General features: G+C 42.0%; 1 protein-coding gene across 10 annotated transcripts; it reads right to left on the bottom strand.

Moving 5' to 3' along the window:
* Positions 1 to 6164: 6164 nt before the first annotated feature.
* On the bottom strand, positions 6165 to 21920 carry LOC118787983 (Wilms tumor protein homolog). 10 transcript variants are annotated; one of them, XM_036543785.1, is made up of 10 exons: positions 21524 to 21920; positions 17268 to 17390; positions 16025 to 16127; positions 12420 to 12497; positions 9674 to 9676; positions 9233 to 9332; positions 8123 to 8270; positions 7418 to 7507; positions 6507 to 6599; positions 6165 to 6286 (listed from the first exon to the last, which is right to left on the bottom strand). In XM_036543785.1, exons 1-10 carry the CDS (start codon positions 21918 to 21920, stop codon positions 6165 to 6167), a joined length of 1257 nt encoding a protein of 418 aa, XP_036399678.1. The 10 variants fall into 10 exon arrangements, with proteins under 10 accessions (XP_036399678.1, XP_036399677.1, XP_036399675.1 ...); XM_036543784.1 differs by lacking the exon at positions 9674 to 9676 and adding an exon at positions 9844 to 9846; XM_036543782.1 differs by lacking the exon at positions 9674 to 9676 and adding an exon at positions 12001 to 12052 and having other exon boundaries at positions 6516 to 6599; positions 9233 to 9337.
* Positions 21921 to 23195: the final 1275 nt, after the last annotated feature.

Below are 23195 nucleotides of genomic sequence, written 5' to 3' on the forward strand. Positions count from 1 at the left end.
TATCAGCATTTGCACTGTTGTTGCAAAGTGACTGAGTCATTACTGTGAGGACACCCATCTGCACCTAACCTATCCTGGCACAGCAAGAGGTAAGTCACTTTGCATTGACTGTTTAACAACACTATCATACTGCCATCCAACAAGCACCACAGAAAAATCTCTATCTCCCCAAGTTGAAGCTTTGGTACCCCTCAGACCAATTTTCCTTCTAGTATGCTAGAGAGATAGAGATAGCCATGATATAGCCCCTTGTAAAAAAGAAGATTAAATTCTACATTCACAGTTAAGACCTGATTATTCATAATGCTCTGATAACTGGGGCCTAACTGCACTTAGTATCTAGGCCCCAGTCACTGCACTTGCTTCTTCAGCCTTTTGCTTGTATGACACTTTCCAGTGGTTTTCTTACACTCTGATTTTTGTAAAAGGTGAGATTAGGTGGCCCAGAACCTTACAGCTCTTTTGGCCTTGGCCTACAGTTGTTTAATATACATTTGAATATGTGCATCACCTTTGCTGGTTTGAGCTGTGTCAATCTTGGTCCCACTGGTCACATATTTGTTGCAAGTCCTCAGTAAGTCATGCGTGTCTTGGCTGTCCATGTCCCACTGATTGCTGGTGGTAGACAGGAGTCCTTGATTTTGGCTTTTTACTAGAGTCAGGCGGTGGTTTTGGCAGCCCAGGGAGTTCCATGTGGGTGTGGCACACCAATCATTGAATAATTGAATAACGAGCAAGCTATGCCAGACACCTGTGAGCTGGGTGTGGTGGGGATCTTCACAGCCTTTAAAAAGCAATTAGTTGGGGTGGTCATGGGTACAGCAACCTGGAGAAAGGTAGCAGGAGTTTGTTTGTTTGTTTGTTTGTTTGTTTGTTTGTTTGTTTGTGCGGGGAAGCGGTCTGTTGGGGCGTGTATTAAGTCTTTTTTGTGGGTTTTTTCTTTTGTTGCATTAGTTTCTTTGTTTTTTTTTCCTTTTTGGTCGCATGCTTTTGTGTTTGTGCGGGACTCTGGCAGGGCAGGACATAGCCGGAGCAGAGAGCCCAGGGACGAGGAAGGCTGTCGACCTCAAACCCAGCTGGTCAACTGGCGCAAATAGCAAGAGCATCCGCCCTGTGTTTCGTAAGGAATGTGTTACATTCAGTCCTGTACAATAAGGGTGTTTTTAAGGATTCTTTTTTTTTGGTATTTCATATTTGGTCTTAAGATTTGTTTTTATTTTTGGCGTTGCTGCCTGGGGAGAGAGGCGATTAACAGCAACACCTGTTTTGTCATAAGTATGTGTGTGAGTGCTCCCTGTGGCAGCCTGTGACTCCCCACCTGGTCAGCCTCCGATCCTGGACCAGCTCACCCTGGCCAGAGGGAGGTGCCAACCGCAACTTGTGTGGGAAATTTGCTGTGCTTGCTTTTCTGCCAGAGTGTGGGGGTGTGAGGGGACCAGCGTGTGCTGTGGGTTGGAGTGTGTGCACTTACCTGTGGGGGGCACTCTCCTTCGGGAGGGGGCAAGGTTCCGCCAGGGCCTACAGTGGGAAGAGCAGGCAAACGGGGGTGACTACAGGGTGTGTGGTCTTTAAATGAACTACATTGATGTAAGATTTTAAACCCAACTGTAATAATAAAGTTTGGGTTTTTTTGCTACCTGCCTGGTCTTGCGTTGTGGCGGGCTGACTGTGGTCGAGGCAGTTGGGTGTCCAGGTCTGCAAACCTGTGACACTAGGAGCCACTTCCTTTGTTCCCAGTTGCGCTGTGATCACCTTTGGACCAGGTCCCTCAGCTTGGCTTTGGAATTGTGGGAGAGAGGGATAGTTCTGAACAATTAAGGTCTCAGCTATTGCAAAGCCTAAGACTAAATACACAAAGAGTTGTATGGAAGCTGCTTGCTCCAGCATCAGTGAATTACTGGAGGAAGCTGGCCAGATCATATGAGGGTAACTGTTAATTACACATGCATTATATATATGAACATATATATAGTGTGTGTGTATATATATATAATATATATACATGCGCACGCACACACACACACACACAATCCTTTGTTGTATGGTAAGGGTACACTACCTTATCTGGCCTTATCCTCACAGGGGCTCAACACCAGCACTAGCAACAGACTGCTTTTTTACCAATGGGTTACGAGCCAAAGACAACATACAGTACAATGACTTTACCAATACTGTCCCTGTAATCTTGTTACTGTATACCGTGATGCATTTGATTCTTACATTTCTGGTATTTAAATTTATGGTAACAGTTGCTGTTTTTTGCTATTCTGTATTCTGTCATTTTCTTCATTCATTTTTGCAAAAGGGCTAGTATATATATATCTATCATGTCTTAATGTATGTGTATGGGTCCAAGTCCAGTTGTTTGTCCTGTGCTTCCTTTATCCTGGCCTACCTCAACCTGGAACTGTTAATGACCCACTTATAGCTCCCTTCTGCTTAGGGTCTCTTATATAATCACAGACGAGATGTTATCCAGTTCGAGACATATGAAGGCCATTTGAGTGTGTAAAACCTGTGCCATGTCAGGGATAAGGGGGCATACTGTAATAGGGTCTGACCTCTGCTGAGGTTAAGTTCTCTGCCAAGCTCCTCTGCCACACACATCAACCTTTTTCGCATGTGGCTGTTATTCATCCCCTTGGTGAGGGGGGTCCACCTCCTCAAGTTGATTTACTCCCTCTGACACCTCACATCCTCTGGACCGTCCTCCATTTTTAGGGTGCATCTAATCCTTTAATGGCCGATGGCCTGCTTACAGAGAGAATTCCAGTGCTCAGGACATATGATTTGATTCATGTGCATCCGAGCCTTTCTTTCCCCTAACTTGTTTTTCCGTTAGCTTATCTGAGGACTCATGCCCACAAATCACCAAGAGGGTTCAACATAACTGAAACTGACTGCTGTGTCATAAATTTGTCACCAGTATAGTTACCTTGACTGATGAAATGACCATGTCAGCACTCTCACATACACATCCTTTATGGCAAGCTAATTGAAGTGAGATCGAAGTATAAAATTCATTAAGTGTGAGGAAAGTTATGGGTGCTTTAGTACTCTCAAAAATTTTACAACTCCACTATTTAGCGCTGTCAGAGTAAGTAGTATGTTTTGCATATTGGCTGTGGGATGGATAATCTTTATCTGGCCTTCAGTGAAATAGCCTTTGTTATTAGTAAAGTAGAATGGAGAAGTAGCCACCAAATCAGACAGCTGCATGTTTGGTTGCAACTAGAGGAAGGAGGTCCAGAAACAACAGGGTCCCTCATTCAATCACTCACTCACTGAGCAGCTCTCACAGTAATGGCAATTTTTTTTTTTTTCTTACACATTGCCTGTGTGTGGAACCTCATAAAATCTAGCCTACATCCTCTGTCTCTTTGGTTTCAATAAGCAATAATTCCTTCAATTTATGGCAGTGCAATGTTTTATAGTTGGAGATCAATTTGGCTATTTCAGGTCTGAAATTAAACAACTGTGTTGTACTGAAAAAGGAACACAGCCTTGAAGTAATCATTAAAAGTCTAAACAAAAACTTTTCTGTTGAAATTGTTGGGGCATGCTCATTGATTGGTTAATCTATTTAGAACACAACATCAAAAGCAAGATGTTTTCTTCTCTGGGTCTATAATGGAAGCCACAAACGCAAAACAAAATCAAAACCTGTAGGGATTTGAAGTGCTGTTCATCTTCATACCTGCCTTGTGATAATGAACAGCATCCAATGAAAAACACCCATATGAAACAGAGAGACAGGGTGGGATGGGATGGGATGAGGAGGTAACTCTGCTTCTGTATTTCTTCCATGAGTGGATTGTTTAGGTGAAAAGTGACCTTTGACCTCATGCAGCATTCATATTCTACCCTGTACCCTTCACATCTCCCTCTCCCTGGAGCGTGCTGTTGGCTGAGTTCTGATGGATGGTGCTGTGGACCAGGACCAGAGCTGCCATTGTCTTTTCATCAGCTTTGAAGGTCAGAACCAAAGGGTGGCTGGAGAGCACTGGCCATGTGTCCAGCGCACTGCTAATGAATTTATGCTGATAAACCTGTTTATATCTGCCGTCTGCAGGGGGAGCCAAGGAAAGCTCAGGGAGGCCTTGTGCTTTGCATTAGGGAAGGTGAGAGTGAAGCAACATCACTCAAAATCAACCATTGTTGTATATTATGTTGTTGATACTGTACATTTGTACACTGTCCAGTGTCCAGGGCACTCCCCATATAGGAATCAAATCTGTCAAGGACAATTTGATCCTTATAAAAGGAGCTTCTTATGCAGATTGTTATTGGTTTACCCCAAAGATTTTGATCACTGTAAACAACTGACTCTTTTATCAGTAACTGTGCAGGGTTGTAATAAAAAGCAGCCGCCTCACTTCAAAGGCTGCAGAGTGGGGCTGTGGAGCAGAAACCCAGGGCAGAGATTAAGTGCTGCATTGGGAGATGTAGCGGGGTTTTCTCATGAGTAATTGGGTGGGGAGCCAAGCAGATTTACACAACGCTGATGCAAGGCTCTGTAGTAGATCTGCCCAGAAACATTCCCCATGTGTGATAAACTACCTGAGACTGCAGATATTTTACAAAGAAAACAATTATGAAATATACTTTCTTTTAAAAAGCTACAAATATAAATATCAATCTTATGTTGCTCTCTCTGCTTTCATCCCAACATCAAATTCATAATCGTTTTTTTTTGACCAGAGAAATAACTTGAAAGTATTTTTTTCCTTGCATTTCCATGAAATATTGTACACTTGCGCAACAAGAACCATTGAACCCTTTGGAAATTCAGCTGGGCTCAGTGAATAAATTTTTCTGGTCATCTGAAGTGGGAAATGGTTGGGTTGGAGTGAGAACACATGTTTTGCCTCGTAGTTTTCATGGCTGCCTAAAGAATCCAAGAGGAATCTGAGCAGACATTTGCAGAGATAAAAAGCAGCCACAGTGAGGAGTTTTTATTTTGAAATCCATCCAGAGCGAACTCTCCCCTCATGGCTCTTGTCAGGTGAATTGAGTGTGGTCAGGACCTGAGTGGGTGACTCAGTGGTCAGTGCCTCTCAGCAGCTTTATCCAGCCCTGTTAGTGGAGGCTGGGGAAATCCAACACTGTCTCTGAGCCAACACAGCTGCCCTGGTCGACAGCTCACTTACCACAGCCTTTAATGAAAAGCTGCATTAAGAAAAATAACCAGTGTATCCTTTGGCTTCAAAACTGTTCTATCACTACATTCAAGAGGGGAATGACACTGATGTCAGGTTCATAAGGTTGCCTTTTAAATGATACCTGCAGTATTGGTATAATTTTTTAGTGACACATTTCTTTCAGCTAAATTCATTTTCTCTGGTCATCAATGTATACTTTGCTGATTGCTTTTCAATTACAACTGCAATGTTTAAGTAAGAAAGTGAAGACCTAAGATATATTTCTCTAAATGTTAAAAATATAAAAATAATAAAAGATATTAAATGGTAGAAGTGGACCAACACTTTTTAAATTATTAACACAACTGCATTGCCTCACAGTATTTGAAGGAATTATATAATCTACAGACTTCAAGATGAGACTTTTGTCAAAATTTGAGGACGTTACTTTCAGTGAACAGTGCGACGTGTTCAATAAGGGCAATAAATAACATTAATGATGGGAACTTGGGAGGAAATGAGTGATTTGTTAAGTAACATTAGCAAGAGGCTGCAAGTGAAGTTCTGAATCAGTATAGCATACAATCCTCCTTTTACCGAAGCAGCAGTCATAAAAAATGCAATAAAGCAAGGATACCTTTTTGCAAAGTGTGTGTATAAAAGCTGAAAGTTTTATTTAAAAAATTAAATAACTTAGACTGATCATCGTCCACAACTTCAATTAAAAAAGGCACACAACTGATCACATAAGAACTACAGGAAGTGAAAGGAGCTATTAACTTCCACATAGAATGGAGAAACTTGGTCATGTTTTATACAGAACACACTGGTGTCAGTCAGGGGATGACTGTTCCTTACTGAGTATGGGGCTGTACATGAAAATACCCAGTGACACTGTCTGCTGGCTGGCTCTGCTGCTATGACACACCCACTGCCCTCATGCGACAAGCAATATTACAGATTTAGCCTGTGTTAAGATGACCCTCTTCCACCAGGGTAATGTGCTCTTCTTGGTCAGCCTAGTCAGAGTGCTAGCTGTAGCTTGGTTAGGTTCCTCTGATGCATGTTATGATGCCGAACCAGCTCGTCAGACCTGGCAAACTTCTTCTGGCAGTTGGGCCACCTGCAGGTGAATGGCTTCTCACCTGAAGAGAGAGAGAAATCATTTAAAACAATGCTAATCCTGACCTAAATTTGAAAATTTAAATAGTACAGTACAGTTTGTTTGAAAATGACTTGGTATTTACTGTTTTTTGTATTTAGAAGAGTATGTTGGGTGACTCAAGTAATATGTTACAGTAATAATCTGTAAGGTGCAGTAAGTCAAAGTGATACATAAAAGTGAAAAAATAAAAGTATACGCACTTGTTTTACCTGTATGAGTCCGGGTGTGGGTCTTAAGGTGGTCAGACCGTGAGAACTTTCTCTGACAGGTCTCGCACTGGAAAGGTTTTACACCTGGGCACACACATGAGAAGAGAGGTACACATACAGTCGAGGTCACAGGCTCAGCCATTCATGACTCATCCACAACACAAATGGTATATCATTATTGCTATTATTGCCAATATTGTATAGTATTTTTATTTTTTCAACAAGTCAGCAGTAACTGTTACTGAAAAACTTAATGTACTGTAATCGGTCCCTGTAATATCCATAAATTGGTATTGTTTTAGTATTTCATACAGTCTTCTTGTCTTTTTTAAGATTATTTTTGTTATGTTATCATTCTCTTTTCATTTTGGAGGACATTGCCTTGTCAAAATGCCATTTCAATGTAATGGAACATCTATTACGTTAAATCAGATTTGATCTACTGCCTGCAGTGATCTGTGATGAGAAGTAATTTGATACTGTCACAAACACAAACTGTTATTAGTGAGGGGGTTGTATTTTCTGATGAGCCAATGGCCCAGAGTTTTAATTAAACAATGGTTTTATGAATTCTAAACCTTTGAATGCACAGGTATTCTGTATTGCAATGGCTTGTTTTCAGTTTGAGTGTGTGAAGGGTTAAACATGGCACATCAGCACTAATAGAAAATGTAGTGTCCCTGCCATTTGAGCCTGTGTATACACATACAGATGACTTGAGTGAGAGGGACAGACAGAAAGGGAGGGTTGAGGGAGGGAGAGGGAGCGAGAGGAGGGAGAAGGACTGAGGGAGAGGAAGGAAGACAAGAGAGGGAGAGAGAGAAAGAGGAAGGGAGAAGAAGACAGAGGGAGGAAAGAAGTGAGGAAGAGAGGGAGGGAGGGAGGCAGGGAAATGGGCTAACCTGTATGTCTTCGCTGGTGCCTCTTTAGTTGGTCTGATCTGGAGAATCTCCGGCCACAGTCCGTGAAGTCACACTGGTAGGGCTTCTCCCCTGAGCAGGGACAGAGTGAAACTCTACTGTCAGTATGATACTCGCATCAGCCAAAACCTTGCCGAATGGAGGCTTCTTGTGCTGGTTCATGGTGTAAAAATTAAACCATGTCTATTCAAATCTTTAAGTGCCAAAAATATGCTGGTGAATGTGATAGTTGTGGTTTTTATAAGTGCCTGTTTAAGTCAATATTACTGTTTATACTGTATCTCTCATTGATTGCAAGTAATATTTATTCACCCCTTCACAAAATATAACGTTAATCTTTTAATTTTTTTGCATCTCCTAGCTCTGAGGTGATGAAAAACATTTGCAGAATATATCAGGGTTGGTAATGCCATTATGACACTGAGCCAGACATTTAACGGGGATGTATGTTTCTCATCACAGCTGAATGTTATTAAGGTGTCTGTTACCCAGTGACCAGATACAATATTAAAGACATACCACTGGGATACTTATTGAAATTACTGCTGAGCAGGGCACGCCAGCAGTGGTGGTTCACCTGGGAAATAAGCCATGTGTAGGGTCAGAGGCCCTGCACTTTATCACCACACCACAACACGGCGCTGAGCAGTCACCTTTTCTCTGTGTTATCACTTTGCTCATGCTCACCTGTGTGCTTCCTGCTGTGCATCTGCAGGTGGGACAATTTGAAGTATCTCTTGTTGCAGCCAGGGTATGCACACATGAACGGGCGCTTCTCATTGCTCTCTGATGACCTCACAATGGGGGGGGTGATGCCAGGCACCCGTCGGACATCCTGCAAAGGGATGCCCGGTCACAGTGAGAGGAGAAGAAAGTCTCAGAGACACAACTGAATTGCATACGTACACTGGATGTGTATTTACAGAGCTAGTTATAGATAACACACTCTGTACAAGGGATGGAAATAAATGCCCCACATTCAAGGAGTCCCAGGGAAAATGGTCCAATTTTAAGTTCCCTAATATGGTCTGTATTCACAGTAGACACATGTATGCAATAAAGCTCTGGGTTAAAAAAATGGGGCATTAATCTTGGAGCTACCTTCATACTGTGTTTACAGCCATTTGGTATAATATACGTTTATACCATGCAACAATTGCTTAGTTATACAGTAAGATACAAGTGTTGTACAGCTCATACGAGGCTATAATAAACTAACTCTGATGTCTTCTGCTCATGCGCTAAAACATGCTGGTCCAACAGCAAAGGCTTAAATGTTCCCCTTACACTGCAATTTGCTGTACAGTGATCACTAACATTGTCTTGTGCCACTGATTTGTTATTGAAATGTTAGCTTTTAGTTATGGACCTTAGGCAGACAATCTCAGCAATCCATCTTCCCATCTTTTCATTTCAGCCCAGCGCTTTTCTACGTCTGCTCCCACAAACATCATCTGCCCCCAAGGAGCAATTAATATTCATCACAAGTTTTTGATAAGCAAATTATTTCAGTGGTTTACAACTCTTCCACTTGGTTTACCCACTGAGATTTCAACACCAAAGACAGGGTAGCATTTATGATGCTTCAATTGACTCCATGAACAACCAATGAGTAAAGAAACTAGGAAAGTTACACCATAGCACCCGGCAGATAGATGTTCCGGCAGATAGTGGCCATAATTTAACGGTCCACCTACATCTTTTTCACCCCAGGCTCAATTTCTAAGGTGGAGAACTGTGTGGAAAAGGCCAGTTAGATAATGCATTCATATCTGTTCATGCTTAGGGTTGACTTACCTGGATTCCTCGGAACATTCCATGGGTGTGGATGTGGTACTGGGTACTGCAGCTGTACACCATGGGTGTGCTGGGTTCACTTTCATAACCCGTGCCATGGCTATTGAGGGATACAGGAAACCAGGTTATCAGCAGCAGCTTGGTGCTCAGATTACAATGAAAACAACCAAATTGCATGTGGATGCAGGTTCGACATAACCCATCGCTGTGCATTATGAAGAAATTTTCTCAGCAAAAATTCATTAATTTTGGGAGCCCTCTGAGACTGATTAATCTAAATATAAACACCTTTGTAGTAATGCATGACTTAAAATCAAAAAGTGTGCTCCTAGCAAAATTGAATAGGATTAGAATAACAGTGTGTTAGTTTGTTTAGACAGCCAGTTCATAGAATCTAGGGATGCAACGGTACACGGTATTTTGTCGAACCGTTCGGTACACCCCCTACGGTTCAATACGCACACGTGAACCGCGGTAATACGATAGGCCTGTCATTTTCCTCTAGCCTAATTTCCAAAACTTGCTTATTACTTACTGCAGACTACACGCACGTTGTACATTCAGATCCACAGAACATCTCTGGAGCCTATCAGCGCTCTGTATGCAAATACGAGCTAGAGAAGAGAGGGGAAACTAAAAACAAACATTCTGGCGTATGGTCACACCAGTGTGACTTGCCGTTTAGCGCGTATGCTAAAACTGGTGCGATTTAGGGATGAAACGGTTGCCGGTAAAATTCCCGACGGTTAGTATTACCGTTTAAAATTTTAATTATCATTAAAACCGTGGTTGATTACCGCGCTTTGAAAAACTCAGGTTAAATACTGCCTAGCATCAACCAAAGTTAGCAAGTCTCCCAGACGCAGGTGCGCAGGCGCAGCATGTAGCGTAGGTTTGTTTTGCGTCAGTGAAAACATGGCGGAAGGAAGTGATAGCGCTCTGGAGATTTTTCAACGGTATAAATTTTCATACCGTTTCATCTCTAGTGCGATTAGAAAACTAGATTGGAAAAATTCTAGCTAATTTTATCTTTGCGTGAACAGCGGTTTAACATTAAAAAAACATAGCAAATGCTAACTGAAAACAATGAGAAGCTTAATAACGCTAATGAAAACATAACAAACCATGTAACGTAACAGTCGCGCTAAATTGCATAAACATAAGTTACTATGCAAAATGGTTAAAGGGTGATGTGTTTTTATTTTTTCTTAAATATAAAGATACCGAAACTGTACCGTTACTGTGACCCAAAAACCGTGATACATACCGAACCGTGGGCCCACTGTAATGTTACATCCCTAAGAAACAGTTTAAAATGCGTAAATGTATATGAACTTATGGGTCCAACAGTTGCCAGAAATAAGTAGGGTTTCAACAGCCAGTTTGCAATCTTGTTGAAGGAAGAGAACATTTCCAGTGAAGCACAATTAAATAATTAATTAAATCAATCCTTATTCTCTATGGTCATATCACACAGTCCTCGCTGGTAAACATGTCCTCGTAGTATTGAACTATTGAGTTGTGGAAAAGTCCCTTCCACTCTAATTTCTATCTGAGGTCTCTCTCTACTGTCAGAACACTGGTTTATGATCACATGCACTGGCTATAGCCTGTGGAAAATTTGCAAAAACATCACTATATTACTCATCCTTACTTTCGGGTAATTTGCTCTTTACTCCACAGACAGTAAATTCACCTTGCAGATCTGAAGACTCAAGAAAAGAAAAATGGACAGCTTTGCATCATGCCAAAATTTATACCTATGGATAGGCGATAAAGTGGCCCCTAACTTTGACCCCAGATTAGTACAAGTTTGTTGTGCCTTCTAGCTCTTTTTTCCTACTAACACACTCATCAGTGACCACAGGACTATGTAAAGATCAGGAAATCACAAACTTCACAGTGACCACAGGGATATGTCAACGTAAGGTCATCACAAACTCTACAGTGACTACAGGGATATGTCAGTGTCAGGTCATCACAAAATATGTAAGCACCAGGTAATCATATATACTGCAGGTACCACAGGGCTACATGACCATAGACTGATAAACAATCTATGAGTTAGAGGTGGTTTATGTACATACAGTAGCTAAGACAAATGGAGGATTTTTGACACACACACAAGCTACTGGGACTTCTCTGTATCGTGTGTATCTGTGTAATGTAGTATAGAAATAATGCCATATAACTCTTTTTGACCAAATATACTTTCTTTGTAAAACGTTATTGATTTCAAGTGTAATTTGCAGCTATTTATAACACAGTGCCTCCTTGTGATGGACCCACATATCACACTTCCTGCTTTGTGTGGTCTTGGTTCATAATATTTTGAATAAGTGGATTTCAGTAAGCATATTTCACCACATTAAGGAGCATCAAAGAAATTGCAACTGGACCATAACTGGAAGGATATTTGACCAAAACAGCAACAGCAGCCATTGAAATATGGGTGAATAAAAGCTCTTCAATCAGACCCTTCTATCTGCCAATCATATAATCTCCTCATCCTAACCAAATTCATGTAGTTTTTTTTTCTGCTGACCTCATGACTAAGCTGCAGGGCATCCTTTTCCATCAGATGTACTAATGAGATGTCACAGAACTGTCTTTGTCCTGACAGTCAAATTCAGAGGCCTACAAGTTGCATGTGCAAATGAATCTACAATTTATTCATTCACTCTAGAGATAAACACTGTGGGCCCATGGCATTGGCACATCTGGCGATTAGGAGCTGTGGTTTTTCTCTGGAAAAGATGTAAAAATATTTGGCCTTTGCTCCACCAAGATGAGACTATATTTCCAGCTGGTGTTCCATTGCTGCTGTAAAGACCCTGTACATCAGTCACTTGAATCATCCTTGCTGCTTTGCTTTTGGCCATGGAGGAGGCATCACTCCATCCTCCAAACCAAAGTGTGGATCTGGAATCCCCTTGGTCTCTGGGACCTGTGAGAGTTTAATCCATTGCATGCTGATCCACAACCCCAACTTCAGAGGGCTGACCTCCTCCTCTGTCTTATCTTGGAGCACAGTCAAGCCTAATGCTCTGCTCAGGAAATGCTTTAAATCTGTGATTTAATCCAACCAATGCTAGTCACAGTTTGCATGGATATTAATCATTGGGTGTTAATCCCATTCAAAGAGGAAATTCTTTCCAGCTCATGCAAGAGGGACCGACTGACATACCTCTTGATGGTGGATGCCAGCGTGTTAGCAGGGTTCCATGCCATGCATTCCAGAGATGCCATTTGGTATAAATTATCACTGCTGGGATCAAAACAAATAGGAAAGAACAAAAATTCAAATTCTTTATTTTTTGTAGACTTGGAGGTGTGTGCTGGGGGGGGGGGGTTACTAGATTTTGAAAATCAATCTAAAAAAAGATCTGGGGAATCAGACAAAAGCTACCTTGTGATTGAAAAACGGTCCCTAAGATAGATGCCTCCCAGGTAACAAGTAGTGAATGCACCACCACATAAAGAAAAAAAATGCATAACACCAGGTGACCAATTAATCTAATCCCACTGCTTCTGAAACTCAAATACCAGACTATTATTAAAACCCAGACTCCAGGGTCATTAGTTATCTTGGCAGATGCTTACTCTTTCACTCACTCACTTGGTATTTTTAAAGTTACCAGAACCAGCTAAACATCAGAACACTGCAGCATAACTTCCAAACCCTTTGCACCAGGCCATGTAAAGCCTGGCACACTGTAGACAGCAGATAAAAGTGTTTGGGTCTTACAGTACCAACCTGAAGGGTAAATTGAGGGGGACTCTCTGACAAGGACAAGTTTCTAGAGCAGTTCTGATGGGTTTATTAATTTATAATCTTTCAAACATGCTTGTTCTCATTTGTCACACACAGTGGACAATGTGGTCCATTATGCTGACAGAACCATACTGGGCTACGCAGTCTCCTTAGTGATCTAAGCTCTCCATGTACCGGTCAGTTTCGTCTGGAGGGATATGAATGAGGATGATGATTACTGGAACCAAATCTGAGGGGGTGCTCCCATAATAAAAACCACACTGGCATGGGGTTTCTGGGCAAGTAAGGGTGGGCCCTACAGCTCATTTTGGCAGGGTTTTTTCTCCACTCTCTCTCTCTCGCTTTGTCTTGCACTGTATTTGTAAATGCAGCCTCCTCCTCAACTACCTCTGTCCTCCTTCTGCCCTTCTAACTGCCCATGTCATCAGACAACCCCATCGTCTCTGAGCCTTACTCAGCTCTCAGTTTCTTCTAGTTATGACCCGCTCTAAGCCCAATTCATAATGAACACTGCTTCAAACCCAACTTCAGTCTGCACTTTGAACAAGCAAATACTTACTAATTAAATGCAATCATCCATTGCCTACTGCTCATTAGATCAAATCTGTGAGCACCAGCAATGAGTGTGAGATTCCTCGTATCAACTGAATCTCAACCCTAGGTCCACTTGCTCAGGAAAACCCAAACTGGGAAACTAGAGTTTGCAGTGAGCTGGTGGTACAGTACTGTACCTACTGAGAAGTGTGCTGTCAGCTTGGGCTTTTGGGACAAAGAGCAGCCGTCTGCCAGTACAAATACTTTTGATTAGAGAACAGACCAGGGGTTCGATGTGAGGCTTCCCAGCCCCAGCAGCTATCTGCTGTTTATAACAGAGCAAGAACCATGGCCCAAGGAGAGGACATGTAGTACAAAGGTGAAGCTGATTGATGCACTCTTATGTTTGATATTCCATTTTTTATCTCTCTGTCCCCCAAGCTGAAAACAAACATATTGATGTTATTTAAGGAATTTGAGCTAATTCTGGAAGTTCAAACTGGTCATGCAGAGGACGGGGCTCAGAACTCAGAGCAGTGTGAGGGCATCTCCATTTTGAAGATGGTGGGGAGAAATTCGAAAGGAAACTGGTCGTAGATCAGGCTGAGTTTATTTTGGCCTGCTGAGGACTGCTGTGCAGCTCTTGACTTCTCAGCAGTCACTGCTGTAGCTTAAACTGCAGGCTTGGCCTCAGGTCGTGCCATACGTGCTGCATGTAGAAATTTAACCGTTAAGGTACAAACACAGATGCACATACAGCCAAAATTCATTAATTATAACTAGGCAGCCAGTTGTCTGTATGTAAGGGGCTGATCCAAAGTGTTTACAGCGTGTGTTCAGAGTGTATGTTTTTCTCTCAGGACTAGAATTTTTAGTTTCAAAGTTCACATATAGATTGACTCCTGGTAAAATAAATCGTTTTACATAATTAGTTTTTTACAATGGAAATGGGTTTGAACAACATTAAAAAAAAACTCTCAGAATAGCAAAGTGATCAACAATTCACTCTTTCAGTGAATGTTTTTTTGACTATCAGTCTTTAAATGGGAGCAAAGTATGATGCCAGAGAAGAGGTGTGTAGGGGTTAGGTGTTGTGCTGTGAGCTGATTGATGTCTTTATTTTGATTAGTAAAATCCCGTTACAGGCTCTCACACAGCTCCCCTTCCTTCCTCTCTTGCCTCACTGCCGCCTTCCTCTGTGTCAGGATGTGTTCTGTGGCAGCATGACTTTTTGGAGACTTTATTAAAGACTCATGTCAAATACTGCCTTCATGGACAAACCATCTCTCCTTGGAAGGGGTCAGGGCCAAGTGAAAGACCAGTCTCCTTTATGCTTTGCGTATACTGGCTACAGATATCTGTTTATATGCCAAGTTTATATGTCTTGTAAAATCCATCACTGTTAATGCAACAAACCATAAAATTATACAGGCAAGATGTAACGGTAGGTTTTTGAGTTTAAATGAAATGGTGGAACATCAATGGAAACATTCCAAACCCTGCTTCTGTATTAGGGGGTGCTCATACTCTCTCAACAGGAAGTCCCCTACCTCTTCTCTCCCACCCACCGACAAGCAGAGGGGCGCATATTATAAATCAGGACATAGGATACAAAAATTCAGCAATACTGTTCTGATGTCATATCGTGCAATCTCAAGGTTTTCGTCTATTCTACTAGCCACTCCCTTCCTTCGCCCTACCTTTATGTATTTATTTATTTGCTGCATAATCATATTTTTTTCATAAGGACAGAACAAATCTGGCCACTTGGCTCTCCCAGACATCACGAAGGTCCTAATTTCACCAGTTTTGATTGGTTAAGAAACAGTTCCCATCTATCATTGCCGCTCCCATATAATCCTGTTCTATCAACACTTAATGACTGATATCTCAAGGCTTTTTTGTGACAGAACAGTATCAATGGCTTTTTGATAGTGGCCTGTTTTCAAAGTGACTTTCCTTATCTTCACTAGACAATATTCAATATGTGTCTGGCAACTGAGTCACAGGCAGCTCATTGAGAAAATGCATGGTTTCTGACCATTCTGTTCACTCCATATTTTTCACAGCTGTCTAGCGAATGACCTGTTGTCTATGGGTGTGTGCAGCTTGCCATGTGAAGTTATACAAGTAATCAAGTCTTACCAGAGATGAGTTTCTAAAATTGCAATGCTGACAATTTCCCTGGGTGAGCTGGTGTGTTTGAGGGCAAACAGGGCACTCCCCATTTGCCAACCAAATGACCAAAGGCATGGTACTGTTACCACTGTGACCAGTAGGCAGAGCACATGATGACATAGAGGGTTCAAAAGTGATCACACAGGTGAGTGTGAAAGAGTTGCTGGCTGGCCCATGCAGCCAAATGGCAGGGTATATCTGACTGCACACATGCAGGTGAGCGTGGGGCTCTGGGTGCGCATGCACAAGTGAGCATGGGGATGTGTCTGGCTGCACATGCGCACTTGAGTGTGGTGGACAGGTACCTGTTGTAGTGGTTCCTCAGGAGAAGTGTCTGGTTGCCTGCACAGCTGTCTGAAGGGTTGTGGCAGCTGTACACTGGGGGTGGTGCAGGGTACTGCTGCTCACCTGTGCGACCCACACAGACATGGATCAGAGCCCAGACCTTACACTAAAAACACTCACACCCTGGTCACACAGAGTAAACACTAGCTCTCCCCATAATGCCAGCAATAAAGTCACACAAACACATACTCTAGCCTCTTCTCATCATAACTATGAACTGCGAGTTCAAAGATATAAGAATTCAACATTTCTAGTCCAAATAAATAGCAATGGTACCTAAATCTTCTGTGTAACATCAATAAAACAAACCAGTTGATTCATTACAAGCCCTCTTCTTCAAAAATAACATAAACTGGTAAATCCCATGGTAAGAAACACACCTGCATTAGTAGTTGGAATGCCAGTGGGAGTAAAACTGAAAATGTCATCATCTGTGATCACCAATGCTTAGTTTAGTTTTACTTAAGGCTTGTACACAGAACTGTGTTTGTGTCACCACAGAACTTATCTTTTTCTTCCTTACATTAAGGTTATTTATTTAGTTATGAGCTGTGGGTCGTAGATGCCAGTAGTGAATTGGTAATTAACTGGTAGTGAACCTGAAGGCAACACTGAATCAAAGCAGTGTTCTCCAAGTGAACCCTGGTCAGCAGCTGATTGACCCCTGAAGTAATTAATTCTCTATGCTGAAAAGCTGAGACCTCAAAGGAGTCAGGAGAGCAAAATGTAGCCACATGCTCACTGATGTTCTGAAAACAACAGCTTTCGCTTTGAAGCCGTAAAGTAAACCAACTTGCCTCTATTTGAAAGCAGAGATGAACAACCTCTGCTTTTCCTTTGCCTGCAAACATAGTGAATTGGTCCCCTGGTGGTTCTAAACATTCCAAAAGTTTCTCATATTGCTGTTTCCTCCAGTTATCATCTACAGAGGCAGGATAATTTATGGCCCCAAAATTAACAGCAAACATACTTTGCTGTTTATTAGCATCTAGCACAGTGACCAAGGAAGAAAATGCAGAAAATAACACCTTTGTGACTTCATGGCAGAAGCCAACCCCTGAAGTCCATGTGCCTTGTGCCCAGGTACAAGTCCATGTGCCCAGCCACCCTCATCCGCACATAAAAACACACACACACACACATAGATCACAATGGCAGCAGAGTGGGAAAAGAGGCAAAGTGCTTGAATGTGGTGCTCATTACCCATGTTGGTCTGTTGAGTTATGGGGTCCTCATGCTTGAAGGACTGGTTGGGGAACTGGCTGGTGGGGTGTGAGGGGGTGTGCCCATAGTTGAGGGTGTTGTCAAATGCTACCGTGCTATAACCTGCAAGGAGTAAAGAGTGAGAGAGGGTGAAAGAGAGAGAGAAGGAGACACACAGATGGCAAACGAAACCCACAAAAGTCTCCTTACAATAGCCATGACCCCATCTGTTCCACGATTGGTTTCAGAAAGTGCAATAGGGACTTCCCAGTAGCTCAGCAACTAAAGTGTTCGTCTTCAGTACAAGCTGAGCTCTACAGCCCGGGGTCAATCCCAATCGTGTCATGAACTAACAATAACCTGGAAGCTAGGGGTGGGTGTGTTGGCAGGGGTTGCTTGACTCATGCTATCAGACACCCTGTGATTTAACAGGCACCTGCAATTTGTTTAGATGATGTCAGCAGAGTAGTGTCCATCCTGCCATGAGTGGCCACACCACTCTAGTACACTGGGTGACTTTCGGTGAGAAAAATAGCCCATGGCTGTGTGCAAGTGTATCAGAGGATTGCGTTCGTATCAGCACTCCTGCGGGGGTGCATCGGTTGTGGTATGCAGAGCCTACTATGGTATGCAGCTGTGAGTTCAAAATAGGGTCGCATAAAGGAGAAAAAGCTAAAACGTACAACAGGAGAAGCATGTCTGCATTACTGGCAGCATGCAGGAAATGGAGTTATTGAGTAAAAGAAAGTACAGCAAGGAGACACCAAAGTATTTTGACAAGCATTTCGTAGTTATGTTTTATAAACAGCACAAGTTTTCACAGAAAACAGTAATCAATCCTTATAGGGTGGACACAAATAATCTCCCAGACTTGGAGATATTCCTGTTCTTTGCTGCAGCATTTGGAGGAATGAAGCAATCCAGCACCCATAGCTGAGGGTTCCCAAAGTTTGGGCATAATCTTGCAAGAGGTGAGAGGTGACCTGGATGAAAACAAACCCTTGGTGGGACACTGAAGGGGTGACACCAGGGCCCAGAGTGAATCATGCCAGCCCCTGACCCCAAGCTTACACTGTCTCATAAATCACCCTGTCCCAACACTACCTCCATCAACTACCAGCCACCACTTTCACAACAGCTGGGCAAAAAACTCATTAAAGGATCCTATTTTTCTTCTGTGGGTTCCTGACTCTGTGAGCCCTGATATTTATCAATGGAAATGAGCTGATTGAGAGGGTGTCCACAGGCCTGCTCTTTGGGCTAATTCTGGGGGTGAGAGTATCAATGCAGGCAACTGAGGTGGGAATCTGCCAGGGCACTCTGACACTTTTCTTCAAATTTCTCTTGTTTGACTGGGCAGCAGCACTCACTGGTGTGAAAACAGCAAGGAGCAGGACAACCCAGCAGAATATCTTCATGGAGTCACATACCTATAAATTACCCCAAAACCACTAGTACAGTGTCAATAACTCCTGAAGTAGTTTAAACAGTGTTCAATCTGCTGCTAATGACTCTTTTTTATGAATTGCACAATTAGGTAGGAAAAACATGTAACTGCTTGGCTTCAAAACATATTTGATCAAATGTCTTTTTCAATAATTTCATTGATTCATTCATTAATCATCTCTTGTCTTAAATGTTGATCATGAAAACCAATTTTCTCCATTGAAATTAGTTCTGATTCAATGTGAATCTTGTTGAAATTTTCAAACAGTGTTACTTAACTGTGTTACTTTTCAACAGCAGTTAAATATAAAATGTTTCATACTGAGAGTATAATTTATGAGTCAAAAGGACCATGCAGTTTTTATCACAATTACAAACAAAAGTCTAAATCCCTTGGAGCAGAAGCATGAATAAATATGTAACCATGATATAATTAATTGATTTTTCATTTGAACAGGGCAATGTTTTATTCTAATAGGTGGAACACATGAGATGTAATTCTGTGAAACACTTTGGAAATGTTCACGTGCAAAGCACTGATGGACATTCTTCAGGGAAAATAGTCAAGGAAAAGAAATTTGATGCTGTATTACATTTTGATTCATGGTCGTACTGGCCTTGATAATTACAGTTATCAAGGATTTTTGTTGCAAGCTTAGACTTTGGGACACTGGGCCGATCTTTCACATGCTTTAATAAATCTTGAGAGAGGGGAAAAAAGTGCATTCGTAAGTATAGCCTCACAATCACAGCAGAGTGTTTTATCCCAGTTTTGTGAACGGCCAGGGTGACCTTCACAGCACAGCTCTGATCGGACTGGTTTTTGACCATGGTCTCCTGATGTTTGCCTGCCACGGTGCTGAGGGAAGGCGATAACAATTTTGGCCTACATATCCAGTCATTTTTGATAACAAGGTCTGCAATGCATGACTTGACTAACACCTGAGCCAAGTGTTGATTCACATGTAGAGAAAGTAACTGAATACGCTCTGCCACTGAACGGCGCCTGGTGGTCTTGTTGCATTGTTGCGTTAAATCACTATCCATCCGTTGTCCCCCGGTGGTGGAATGGACTTCCACACATCATCCATTCTTTTGAGTCCCTCTCTGTCTTCAAGAAACATCTGAAGACATAGCTCTTCCTCTCTCACCTGAGCACCTGAAACACTTCCCCCCTAAAAGAACTTCTCATGATTAAAAATCTATCTCCTATTAAACTATAATTATAAAAAGTAATGGTCTGGTTGTAATGGTTTAACACACTCTTTGCCTGCTAATTTGTATCTTGCCTGGCTAACCTTTGGAATTTTGTCATACAGCACCTCTAATATTGTTGACTCTGTATGGTTTTTCACTTGTGTTGTATTGTACCTCACTTGTAAGTCGCTTTGGATAAAAGCGTCTGCCAAATGAATTAATGTAAATGTAAATGTATTGCTGCACAACAATTTGGTCATAACTGGTTCCCCTCGAGCGGACATCACTGCTCCCCTCTGAAGTGGGACTCCTGATACAGGATGGGACAGGCAGGGGAGAGGAGTAGCCCAATTTGAAACAGAAAGCAGACTAAAGTGTGTAAAGTAATATTTTCTGTTACTTCAGCAAAAAGGCAATTGCAAGCCCATGGAATATTGTTCCCACACCCTGTTACCTAACACAAACCAAGCCTTAATGACACACTAGTGCTCTGCTTCAAATACTCATGGGTTTCAGAGGACTTTCAATGAAATTCAGTTTCACCGTATAAATCTGAAAAGATTTGACTAGATAGACATGATGGAAAGATGTTTGCACACATTTACAGTCTATTCATTCAAACAAATTTCAGTCATGAAAAAGCTTTCTTATTTTACATTATTAGATATTATCATAATTGTCACAATAGTCCAATAGTATAATCAATCTGTACTGACTGCACTGACATAGTTTTTTTATTAACTAATTATCTGTATTGTAGCTCACTTTAAGACTTTTTTTAATAGTGGGAAAATAAAATATTTTACCGAATAAGAATAATATTTCAACATTAAGAATTGCATAGCAATCATTTTTACATTTGCACAAGGTAATCATAAAACAAAATACCAAAGTTAATGATTTACAGTATGTGTATCTATGTATGTATCCTAATACGTAAGATAAAAAATACATATTAAATGAAAAACGACAGCACATTTAATAGCTAAACCTAATAATAATTACAATGCAATTCTCAAAAAAGTTTAAATGTTTAAAAATAACACTTTAATTCTAAAATATTCAGTTACACTTAAAATATATATAAAATCTACAATTATAGTATATTGTACTGTTTCATGGTTACAGCTCTGTTGTGCATATTTTCCCTGAATTTATGTTTGATACATTATATTCTCACTGAAAAATCCACCTAAAATGAAAAAGTCTGAAAATAAAAAGTCAATAATAACATAATTCATGTAAAGGAATTCCTTTTTCAAATAGTGCCAGAATGTGCTGTCAGTTATGACTACAAACATCCCTACAGTAATGTGTGATGATTGGCCTGACACAGTAAGGTTTAAGCACACAGGACAGAAGGAGTGCCATATACAGTCTGTACAGTATGTGTAGATGCACCCAGTGCATTGCATTCCCAATGAATACATCAATGCATAATTTCTAGGATCTTATTATACTGAACGCATCACCCTAATCACTCACATTAACTTCAGAACCCATACCCACCTTACAGCTGTCAGTTTGGGTCTTACCCTGTTTCCCAGAGTCTGGGAAACAGGAGAGACCTCCACACAGGTGGGCTTTAAGTATGGTTGTGCACTGAGTCTTACCTTGGTTCCTGGTGGCTGTCTGGCTCTCCACGCAGTTAGACAGGTAGGGTCCATTGGAGAACAGCCTGGCCTGGTTGCTAGGAGGCTGGCTGGGAGGGGGTGCTCCAAATGCCCCGTAGCGGCAGGGCCCTGTGCTGGTGAACTGGCCTGAGAAGTGCACGGTGAAGGCGCTGATGCCACAGTGGGGGTCCTCATGGGCGTCGGCCGTCACCCAACCGGGCTCCTGCTTGATGAAGGAGTGGGACTGTAGAGAGCCATAAGGTGGTGCGCCATGGAGGTCCAGAACAGGCGCCCACTGCGGGCCACTGCTGACAGGCAAGGCACAGCTCCCGCCACCCCCAGGGAGGGCGGGGACCGCTGGCAGCAGGGTGTTCAGATCGCGCGAGTCTGACCCCATCTGTCCCCTGAGGTCTGCGGGTCCCGGTTCTGTCAGCGTTGCTCTGGACCAATTGCGCCCCGGTCTCAGCGCCTTTGGGTCGAACCAGGTAAAATTACAAGTGTGTATGCTCAGGTTAAAAATCCTGTTCAATTGGAGGGAGAGTCACGTTCAACAAAGCCTCCTTGTTGAATGGAACTGCCATGACATTTCATCCACTGCAGAAAGCAAAATCAAAACAAACTCAAGACGTACATTCATCTCTCAGTCCACGTCCTGAGAGGCCGTGGTGATGGCAGAGTCAGGTCAGGGCCGGTTCCAGTGGCGGAGTGGTCTTGGTTCTGGCAGTGGAGGAGAGTACAGAGCGTGGGGGTGGGGTGGAGGAACAGCCCTTGACTCCCTTACTCATGTGTCTGTTCCTCTGGAGTCTCGAAAATTCAAATACAGCCTGGCTCTTACTCATGGGTTAAGAGGAGGAGCCAAGGCCAGTGAGTAAGCAGGATGAGTCCTCCACTTCATTCACCCACTCCTGCTCTATGAATTTTTCACTCTCGTTGCAGAGTAGTGAGAGCCCAGCAATGTGAACAGTATATGGGAAATGGGTGTATGTATGTTGTGTGTGTTTGTGCTGGAGGGATGGGGGGAGGTGGCTGTATACCAGAATGTGTTTCTGTCTGTGTGGATGCGGGTCAGCTGGGAGGTGGGGGTGATAATTTAACAGTGGCATCTAATATTTTTCCGTTTGACCATAAGTGTGTGAAACTCTTCTTTTAAACTAGAAAAATAGGCTCAATAGTTGTGTAGCATGCTGCGCAAGGCTTATTAGTGCTGTAGGGCTCTGGTTTATTGTTTTGAGAATTTTATAAATTCGTGGAATCTGTCCATAGTACTGTATGTATCATATTTGTGTGATGCACTGTTGCATTTTTAACTGTTCATTCACCTTTTCTATTCAGTTATAAAAAATTTATACCTTAATGTGCAGTCGTTCATTTCAAACTGGCCGCCTTGAATTGTGCTGTAAATGTTTTACTCGGTGGAAAGAAAATGACAAGCCACTGCAAATAAATGTGCCGGAACAGCTCATCAAAATAATGTAGTATTTAAAAAAAAAAAATGTACAGTAATAAAATGTTAAATTTCGCATACGTGACAAAAGTTAAATGAACTATTCTGCACATGAAAAACTTTCAATTTTCATCACCATGATTCGCTTTATCAGTGAAATGTGTGCATAACGTTTCAGAAATAATCGTGGTTTTCATGTGACAGCCACAATGCTGTGGTGTTCAATAA

This window comes from Megalops cyprinoides, chromosome 13, assembly GCF_013368585.1.
Source record: "Megalops cyprinoides isolate fMegCyp1 chromosome 13, fMegCyp1.pri, whole genome shotgun sequence".
Taxonomy (NCBI): Eukaryota; Metazoa; Chordata; class Actinopteri; order Elopiformes; family Megalopidae; genus Megalops; species Megalops cyprinoides.